This window comes from Lygodium microphyllum, chromosome 3 (assembly GCF_053477565.2).
Source record: "Lygodium microphyllum isolate KBCC chromosome 3, Lygodium_microphyllum_v1.1.10, whole genome shotgun sequence".
NCBI classification, from domain to species: Eukaryota; Viridiplantae; Streptophyta; class Polypodiopsida; order Schizaeales; family Lygodiaceae; genus Lygodium; species Lygodium microphyllum.
In genome coordinates this window covers 188,647,940-188,658,554 of record NC_141137.1, presented here as the reverse complement: position 1 = coordinate 188,658,554, position 10,615 = coordinate 188,647,940, and the positions used below count along the sequence as shown (strand labels likewise).

At 43.8% G+C, this 10,615-nt stretch overlaps 1 protein-coding gene across 4 annotated transcripts; it reads right to left on the bottom strand.

Moving 5' to 3' along the window:
• Window positions 1-3,508: 3,508 nt before the first annotated feature.
• On the bottom strand, window positions 3,509-8,320 carry LOC148039324 (uncharacterized). 4 transcript variants are annotated; one of them, XM_087675213.1, is made up of 12 exons: window positions 7,950-8,320; window positions 7,257-7,371; window positions 6,436-6,815; window positions 6,154-6,258; window positions 5,955-6,047; window positions 5,759-5,842; window positions 5,574-5,651; window positions 5,398-5,464; window positions 4,876-5,011; window positions 4,625-4,719; window positions 4,295-4,418; window positions 3,509-4,109 (listed from the first exon to the last, which is right to left on the bottom strand). In XM_087675213.1, the coding sequence occupies exons 3-12, from the start codon at window positions 6,644-6,646 to the stop codon at window positions 4,041-4,043; spliced, it is 1,062 nt and encodes a 353-aa protein (XP_087531339.1). In that variant the 5' UTR covers window positions 6,647-6,815; window positions 7,257-7,371; window positions 7,950-8,320; the 3' UTR covers window positions 3,509-4,040. The 4 variants fall into 4 exon arrangements, with proteins under 4 accessions (XP_087531339.1, XP_087531336.1, XP_087531338.1 ...); XM_087675210.1 differs by having other exon boundaries at window positions 5,212-5,464; window positions 7,950-8,316; XM_087675212.1 differs by having other exon boundaries at window positions 5,212-5,464; window positions 7,962-8,316.
• Between the last annotated feature and the right edge of the window lie 2,295 nt (window positions 8,321-10,615).

Below are 10,615 nucleotides of genomic sequence, written 5' to 3'. Positions count from 1 at the left end.
GCAACATGTGAGATTGCATGGTTGCTCAATTAGCTTATGGCTAATTTGAACATACATGTAGATGCTCCAATGACTCTGCTGTGTGACAATCTTAATAGTATACTCCTGGCCATGAATCCAGTATAACATGCCATGACAAAATAGATTGAGATACACTACCACTTCATCAGAGAGATGATTCTTGTAGGGAGAGCTGGTCTCATGCATGTGGAGACTGATGAACAAGTTGCAAATATCTTTACCAAGTCGCTAAGTAAAGATAAGTTCAATGTTTTTAAACAGTTGCTTGATGTACAAATGTTGTCTTAAGCTTGAGGGGGAGTGTTTAGACTTCAAGCTCATCGTTCTATCTTTGGTATGATTATACCCAACCCTTGAGTTGTCCAACTGTACTACATGATACAAACATTAAATAAGTCAATGCTTAAGACTTAATTGTTTGGTATGAATGGTCCTTGAGACCTTGGGTTGTAAATAGTCATTTTAGCTGTGTTAAAATAATGCAAGTTATAAGTAAGAGCTATCAGCTCCTCACTGTGTTAGCTCCAACTCTTCTCCGACTTTAAACAAGTTCCACTTATTAACATTATTGTTTGTATAATGTGGTTGGTTATCTTGTACCTACATCATTGTGCACTTGTTATATTGATCACCCATGATTTGAGAAAAGAGTATAAGCTATGAATATATCATAGTTTATGGTTTGTGGCTAGGGATATACATTGCTAGTCGGCACATACCAATTGAAAGACGTGTGCAATAGGCTAAGAACATATTAGGTTGCCTACATACACATTTCTCCATGCCCTTGTGGACAATACATTATTATATGGCCAACTTAGTTCAAGTCAATGATCGTCGAGTCGCTTAGGGAGCAAGAGTAACAAACACAATTAGGAACGTCAAACATATGGACCAACCAACCTACTTGATTATAAGCATTGTTAGTGACAATACAGTGTGCCCTCCCTTCTCACCATTTATCTTCTTTTAATGTGGAGAGAGAGATTACATAATATTGTCAATCATTAAGTGTGTGTACCCATCGACATTGTACTTTCCTAAGTAGGCAACATCACATCTCTTGCTTCACTTATTCTATCCATTAGGTCCCAAAAGATTTGGTCCCAACCAAACAACATCTACACTTCCAAATGAACATTAAGGTTACCGTTTTAATGTGATTGATGAGAACCATCACTTGTCCATCCACCCTTACAATTATAATAAAAAGGGGCCACCTCCATGCGCATTAAAACTTTAAATTGGTTGATTTACATTGAAACTTGACCCAAAGTCTTTCCAATGATATGTTACATATTATTTTGAGATTGGTATATTGGAATCATTTCATCATGATCTTTCCAATGATATGTCACCAATGGAATGATGACTTCGAACTTTTTGGAGGGCCCAAGAATGAGTCCAAATTTCCCCTAATGCCTATAGGCAACTCTAAAAAGTTGCTCCAATTCCTTCCCATTTAGCTCGAATTGATGCAACATGCTAAATTCACATAAGGTTCCTCAAGAATCGAGTTTTTTAATCCTAGTTATCAAGCCATGTTTTCAAAACCTTAAGATGTATAGCCTTAGAAATGTTTGGGATTTCATTAACATGAACCGCCAAGGCATCATAAGTGTGTGGGGAGAGCCCACCACTTAAGACACGGTGAGGGGCTACCTTTGTTACTCACCTCTTGCAGAGGTTGGGCATCATCTAGAATGTTGTTCCATACTTTTAACAAGGCCCTTGGCAACTTAGGAGTGCTCGAGCCTACAAGTAAAACCATCTACCATTGGGCAAGGTGCCATCTTTGGTGATAGTCTCAACAAGCCAATGTCTTCCTAAGTGTGTGGGGGTGAATCCAAAAGCTTGCAGAGTGGATGTAATAAAGCTTCAGCAGCTGACTCTATCATATACCTTGTCAAGGTGAATGCTAACCAAGAACGAGTATTACTCAAAAAATTGGCGAGGACTCCCCTGGTCGACTGCAGCTTCTATGTAGTTATTGACGATGGTGTGAATGATCCATTTGATCGAGTCTATCAGTACCACCCTGGTCTCACGGAGCTTAGGGGGGCTTTGGCACTAGCATGAGAAAGCAAGTTTGTTACGGTTTCAGCCTTATAGCTCTTCAAAAAATCAAGCTTGATTGAAGCTGGGATGAATGATGTGCCCTTCTATGCAGATTTCTCCGTCTTTGCAGAGACTTGTGGTGGAGGAGACGACGAGACACAAGTGCTTGTTGGCATGAAGCATGACTGCGTCCCTTGACTAGCGTAATCACTTGTGCGCCCCTTTGTATTGTCCCGAAACTACGTGTCCCTCGACACATACTTGCTGTGAAAGGTAGAAACTTGGAGCCTGATCAAGGCGCGTCTAAAAGAGGAACAACCCACCCAGCTACTTGCAAGCAATTGGATTATGGCGTGCATGCGGGATGATCGATCAGATGGCGGCGGCAGCGGTGGTGGTACGCACGCGATCAGAGAGTGCGAGATGCATGGGATGAACATATCAGGATACCTGATGCGTGAACTGGACGCCCTAGAGTTGTGTCAGGGTTGGATGCACTTGGCACAATAGACATGCCGGCGGCACCTGGACGTTTGGTGGGTAAACTGCAGTGGTGCCAAGTTTTGGAAACTTGTGGGTCTGTGGCCTCGTTTTGCCAACAAGGACAACTAATGCTTTTAGCGAGTCCATCAAAATGTGTTGTGTTAACTACATACGGCACGAATGCACCCTCTCCTAGTCTTCTAGGTTTAAACGGTAAAGCTTGAAGGCAGCAAGCTGGGTGCTTACGACGTGGAACGTGAAGCGTGATTGATGGTCGTGCCTTCGCTTTCAACCGCATGTTTAGACATACGCATCAACATACTGTATTTCCTGCGTTAGCTTTTATTGTTGATATAAGGTTTATGATCGTCCATTATGCCAAGCTTAAAGGTCCCATACAAAAGCAAGCTATATACCGTAGGAGTACAACTACCTGGCTAAGCTACAAATAGTGTTCGGGACTTTAAAGTTTGACCTTTAGGGAATGAGACAGGAAGTCGATCATTGCAAATCGACTCTTGGTGGATGATTCATCATTTGCCCCATGATGGTTGTAATTGTAGATAAGCGCAGTTGATTCATCATTCTGACCATGTGAATGTGCTACAGGCTGGGCATATCTCACTTGTCAATGGAATGATGAGGTGAGAAGAGATCGTTGCAGGACGCATTTTAAGTATAGTTGGAAAACTGAATGAGATACATGATTGAAAAAGCGATTGATGGCAACGGTAGACAATGGTCTCGTCTGTGAGTGAGAGAGAGAGAGAGAGAGAGAGAGAGAGAGGCAGGCGGGCGTATTTTGCTTACGGAGGTTATTGACGCCTAGAATTATGAGCCTGATCTTAAGAGTGCACTTCACGACGCGTTCGAGTCAAATTTGGTTTTATAATCGCGATACAATTACAAAGGTGGTGAAGAAAACAGGGGTGGGGGGGGGACGCTATATATATATATATATATATATATATTCAAGATCGAAAACTGAGAGTTCTGTGCGTGACATGTATGCATGTTGGGGTTAGAGAGTGCTGTGGTGTATAACAAGGTACAGAGCTCTCTCTCTCTCTCTCTCTCTCCCTCTCTCTCTCTCTCGGCTGTGACCTAGACGATGGCGTCACATTTCTCTGATACATAGATATGTATATAGATCAGCTCCACATGGGTACTAATTGGTAATGTTGCGCTCCAGAGGGTATTGTATCTTCTCGACTCTTTTTAAGTTTGTGCTTTGTCTCTACAAAACATAGAGCCATTTCATTTGGAGGCTCGTGATTACAAAAATGGGACAAAGTTTTCAGTGCATATCTGATCTGATCTGATCTGCTCTCTCCAATATTGTACAAAGCAATCATCCATCTTCTTGGCAAGCAACCCCGACCGAGTCGTCCCCCTTCTCCACTTAATACGCAGTTGAACCGGTGACCCTTTTGATAATGATCGATCGTAGAGCCACGGTATCATTCATCCCTTTTCTGTCAACTGGCAATCTTGCCATAGTAGGCAGTTACTGCCTTGAGCTCATTGTTTACATAGTTCCTCTCAACCTGCACGGCAAATTTTGGGATCAAACCAGATTGCCATAAATAAACAGGAAGGGGTATGATTTCTGCTGCACATGCATTCCAGGTGCCTACGTAGTGCAAATATCAGTCAATCGGCTATTAAGAGTAGCAATTCACAACCACAAGAAGAAAGCGGTGAGACGCTTTGTTGTCCAGATTATCCTGACCTCGTATGGAAGCGGTGGACTCGAAAGCCATGAGAGCTGCGCTAGCTGTTCTGTGTCAACAGTGCGTGGCAGAAAGAAAGCGACACTCGGGGCCACAGACAGTGCAAGTCTGAACAGAAAGAACCTGCACGACATGATACAAATTAATAGGGCGACTTTCAGGTCAGCTTTCCTTCTAAACAGGTAATGGCTCCATCTCAAGGCGTGCAGACAACTGTGAGCATATGGAAAGCAGCAACTCGCTACAGGAACCGGTGATGCATATTATAAGTGGACATTGTTGCAGGTAACAGTGATATAAAAGAAAGGTGCAGATTAAATCACAAGTACCCGTCTTTGGGCCTTAGCATCGTCTCTATGTTGTACTTTTCCGCTCGAATATATTCAGGACCACCCCAGGGTGGCGATAGAAAGACGACTTCAGCCTGTTGCACATTATGATTTTGAAAGAACAAAATAAAGGCTCAAATTAGCATCGGTTATAGGCTAATGTCACAAATGTCAACTACCTGCACAGTACCCTGTTACAAGCACGACTACTGCAGCACATAATGCCACCAGCACAGTAGTTTTCTCCTTACCTTTAGGGTTGGCGCAAGTTGAAAGAAGTCCCCCACTATAAAATCTATCTTATCCGCAACCCCATAGACACTTGCATTGTGACGAGCATATTCAATCTTCTTTGGATCTATGTCTATGGCTATAACATGAAGATTCCTGCAAAAGAAGGAAAAGTGTGAAAGATACCCCAAAGCAGGCAGGCAGACAGGCTAGAAAAGCTTGAGGCCCCCCTTGTCAGCCCTCCATACAGAGACAGACTTCCCGCATTGCCCACCACCACTTGTGCACGCATGCATGATATTGCTGGACACACTACCCAGAAGGCCTAATTCTCAGTTTCAGCTAGACTGACTTACATGAGAGCAAACTGTATGGCATTTCCCCCAGCACCAGTGAATGCATCAATAACACTTCCAGAGCCAGCACAATGTGCAGCCTGATGTTTTGCAATCTCTTCAGGTGTTACAGAAAATAGCCCTTCCTCATCCAACTTGATCCCATGATCGAAGCGAGAGAAAAGACTGTATCGTCGAAGCCAGTACCTCATCACATCTTTGTGGACCTCTTCAACCATACCCGGAAGAAGCACCTTTCCACTGTCATTACACACTGTGACCAAAGGTTTGAAGGACAAGGGGAAGTTAGGGAGTGAAGGATCAAAGGCCCATTCCCAAGCATCAAAAAAGGAGACAATGCAACAGGTCACATTAGGCCTTACATCTTTGCATAACCTCAACCTCAGCTAGCAATTTAGTTGCTTCTTTTTCGTGCACAACTTTCCTGCTCGAAATTCCATCTGCCCAAAAAGTTACCACATCTTAGCCAATCAAAAGTTAAAAACTGCTTAAACATAAGGCAAACAGGACAATACTAATCCACCAGCAAAAGCGTAAGGTATCTTACCCCTCTTGAACCTTATTGCCCCACTCAATGCTTTGATTATTCTTGCCTTTTGGCTTCCATCGGAAAGACCCATTATTCGACCAACTGCCGAAAACAGAACAAGCAAACAGATGATGATGAGGATCAAAAAACAACAGTCAATTTCGTACCCGCATCATTTTGGCACTATTTTTCACATCAAGAATTCCATCCTTACAGCTTTCGAAGAGCGGAGCTTTGTTCAGGTGCTTCAGCCTCTCTTTTTTGCCATGCACTCGAAGTACAACAGTTCCCGTTGCCCCAGCCGACACTGCATAGAGAAACTTCCATACTTAGCCAGCTGCTTCGAAAGGTACCCCCCATATCAGCAGAGTACACCATTCAAAAACCCATCATGAATTTCAGGCTGCCCTTACAATCAGTATCTTCACGGTCTCCTTGCTCAATGCGCCTCCTTTGAGAGTACTTCTGAACAGAAACAACATCAACACTTACCGTCGTCTCCTCCTCCACAAAAGGTCCTGACTTAGTTGTGCACCAAGGTAAAGTTAGATATAGCCACTAAAGCAAACATGCAACATAAAGCTGCCAGTAGATTGCTTAGCTTATTAGGCCTTCAATATCAGGGGGTACTTGATATAATAAGCCTCTGCTCACAGAAACACCATAGTCAGATTGGATGGCAGGTCAGACCTTACCGTTCTTCTCACATGTTGAAGCCGCCAAGAGTCCCAATGACTCTATAAGCTCAGTGCCCTCGAGATCGACGACATCATCATAGTCAACTTTGCCAACATGATTAAGATTGGGGCCTGCATTGATGACAGGCTCCCCATTCACTTGGAGTTTCAAAACGCACTTTTCTTGCACAAGGGATCTCTTCAGGCATTTCTCAATGGTCTTCGCCATTGATGATCACACAGCTAATCGTAGGACGGGGGGGCCACGTCCCAGTGTTATTAAAACTAGTACTGCTGCGGTGAGAAGCTGCTCTCCAGCAATTAGTCGCAACCACCAGCTGCTGTTGGGAACAATGGCCGATCCTTACTGTTCTGCGTTTTTAGCAAGGAAGTAGTACCTGAGCATGCAGATGAAGCAAAAGTCAGCTTGATACAATTCGGAAGGAGGCAGATAGTATCACAAGAAGGCCTCTTCTTCGTATGGTGGCAAATTACCAATCAGTGAACAAGACATGATCATGTCTTGCCAGAGTGATGGTAGACACGTATAAACTGTCTAGAATTCTGAATCAAGCGAGTGCATTGGAACGGCCAAGACGACGATGACAGATGGGGAAAGGGACATGACAGAAATGAACAGTAAAGTGATAGCTTGCACGACCTATCTAGTAATGACTAAGAAAGAAAAGACTGTTAAGGAAGACAGTATGGCAGAGATGCTAGTGATCTCAAGTCCCGAGACGTATAGGCAGAAACATCAGCAATTATTACACCTACCTAGTACCAATAATAATTTGCGAAACAAAAATCTTGATGTAGCCTGGATGAAGACAGCATACCCGCTTAAGTAATCCGTTTGCTGAGGCTTGGATATACAGTCTGCAGAGCTGGTGATATGGCACGCTGCAGCTCCATCGTCACCAGAAACAAATCCAGCCGCACTCAGCATACAAGCTGCAACAACCAATCGCTATAACACGTCAGATACCGGCTCAATTTCAATAGATTCTATCGTTGGAGCAAGCACACCCCAAAAAAGGAATACCCCTTCCCTTCAAACGCGAGCTGGTGAAACATGTGTCCCTCTAGTAGACTATCTAAACCCTCTTTATTATGTATGCCTGAATGCACCTTACAAAAGAGTATGCATCCTGTAACCCTCAGAAACTACAAATTGCAGGAGCTCTTATACGTTATAGATGAAGAGGCTAGCTGCAATATCCCCACACCTTGTATATGTCTTGCAAGAGAGTATAAGGTGAATGTCACGAAGGCATTGGGCGTAATTAGCTATAGCTGATATTGGTATACCATTTGCTGCGCTTTCTGGATTAAATAAAAGCAGATCAGAAGGAAAATCGAGGCTAAAAGAGGGGGTTTAGGATCATCGAGGAGGCACAAGGTGTTAAAAATGCTCTCTCCCGTTTAAGGTCCGCAAACGCAGAGGTCTCTGCTCTCGCTCTCTCTCTCTCTCTCTCTCTCTCTCTCTCTCTCAACTTCTTTGGAAAAGAAATCTTGCAACAAAGCTTTACCGATAATCGTACATCAGCATTCCACGGTCAGGCAGACTTCATGGATAGAGAGAGAGAGAGAGAGAGAGAGAGAGAGAGAGAGAGAAGGGGGAGGGGGGGAGAAGGGGCAGGGGCAGGGGCAGGGCTTATATATAAAAGCTTTGGAGGTTCGATCCTCCTTTTTCTGTCTCGTATTTGTATTAAGTCTGATATATGCATGAGCGTGATTCAGTCCTTCATGCCAAGGCAAAGCTTTTCCCGGAGGCCCCTCCCTCTCTTGGCCCTTCGTTGGTCTTCTTCCTCTCGGACCTCTCCTTCCTCCTCTCCAGCCTTCCTTGAGGCGGCCCCCCCTCTCTCTGAACTCACACACACACTCTCTCTCTCTCTCTCTCTCTCTCTCTCTCTCTCTCTTAAGTTTTTTGAAAGGAGGGCGGTATATTCGTCAAGAGCTGGCCTGGCTCCCCAATTTTCCAATTTCTTTTCCGAGGCAAATTCTTTTTGTATTTTCTCGTTTTAAAAAAGCGAAGAAGAGAAGAGAAGGGATAGAGACGCGAGTAGTGGGCTGTGGTGGCTGGCGTGGATGTGACTGTCTTAGAAAGAGGGTATTATGGTAACTGAAAATGCCATTAGAAACCATAAAATAGGGGGGCAAATCACATTTTCTTTTGTGATGGGCTAGAATGGGGAGATGGGGACGTGAGATGCGTGCCTGTGGGAGGTCGGTGAATTAAACGAGGGGAAGAGGGAGGGAGGGAGGGAGGGCTAGCGGGAAAAGAATTACCGGGGGTGAAACCATATTTTTTTAATAACTCGTAGAAAACCAGAATCTACCCACCATCAAAATCTGCTTCTATATTACGTTAGAATCTGCACAGATAGATCCTGGAACGAGGGCCGGGGGCCCAAAAATTATGGGGAAAAAACTTTTGAAAAATATCTGGGCGAGACGAAAAACACTATGGCCGCGAAAAGGTCCTTTTTTAGTGTCGTTGTTAGTTAGAGGGGAAAAAATAATAACCAGAGCATGCATGTGGTCGATTAAACAAACGGGGGGGGGGGGGAGGAAGCGAGGAAGCTGGGGGGGAGGGGGAAAGTGGGGGGAGGAAATTATAAATAAGGCAATAATGGAGGAATTGGAAAAGGCAGCAGCCATCATGATCATTCCACACCCCCCAAGGAAAAAGGGCGACGGGAAAAAGGCCCCTCTTGTTGTGATCATGATACTGTCATCTCTCTCTCTCTCTCTCTCTCTCTCTCGTGTGAGCTCGTCACACATTCGGCCTTCTCCGCAGCATATATATGTTTTGGCCAGCTTGGCTTCCAACCTGCCCGTCTCACAGCGCTCTTTTGATGGCCTTCCCCACCAACCTTTGCACCTTTCTGTCCCTTAGGTATCGTTCACCCCCCTAAGCCTACCACCTAAATACCAGCGGTCATGTAAGTAAATAACAATACCCCAAACTCATCTTATTACATCCTCGTCACAAAGGTTCCACCTCCCCCCCCCCCACACATGGAAGGGTTTGCTACCACCCCAACGGAAACCAAGATTATTTACCCACTAAGGTAAAGTAAGCCAAAATGTACCTACTAAGGTGTCTATGTCTCCAACTCTAGAGTCTCCAAAGGCCCTAGCTACACAAGGGTTGGTGCAATAACCCCACTCGCATGGCTTCTCCCCTTGCAAGTAACACACATAGCCTTAACACTGTGTTTTCTCATGTGGAGCTTCGCTCTTCTCATCACCTAAGGGGTGGTTAAACTGACAAGTGTCCACCATACACCTATGCCTATGGACACTGAGACCAACCAAATTGTTTGATGATCTTATTCGATGTAGTATCTTGAAAATATCAAATCGAAGACTTGCACATGCCTTATCCTCTTGATGTAGCTCTACCAAGCTAGGAACCCTATGATTTTGAGTGCCACATGCCAATAGAGATGTTGCAAGGAGGCAAGATCGAAGTTTTAAGACCTCTAACAAGATAATACAAGATGGTTGGGGGGACTAGAACACAAGATTGAGAACAACTTTGCTTAGGAGGTATAACTCAAGTTATTTGAATTACTTTTTGATTTTTTTGAATGTTGTACACTCCATATATGCTATAGAATTTGTAGTGAAGCAAGATGTCACACCCTAGTGAGATGAAAAGAACATAGAAGGTTTGTCCTTGTCAAAATCCTTAGAGTGTTCCTCTCTCACTACTAGAGAGTGTAGCCTTAATGGGAGAAATGCTTGCTAGGGTGAGTATAGGAATTGTCTAATCAAGGAGTAGGAGTAAGCATATTTGTGGACAATAGTTTTCATGAACCATCCACATCAAAGCATTATTTACGGTAATAGGAGGTTTGAAGACCCCTAGCATGAAAAGAAAACTTTATTAGAGGGACTAGAACACAATATTGAGAACAACTTTGCTTAGGAGGGACAACTCAAGATATCATAGTGACTTTTTGGTCTTTTTAATCTTGCACACTCCAATTGATGGTGAAGCCTTAGTGCACTCTATTTTATGGTGAAGCAAGATGTCACACCCTATTGAGATGCAAACAACATAGAAGATTCGTCCTTTTGCAATATCCTTAGAGCCTTCCGCTTCCACAAATCTAGAGCAACCTTAATGGGACAAATATAGGAATTGTATAATCAAGTAGAAGGAGCAAGCATATTTGTGGACAAT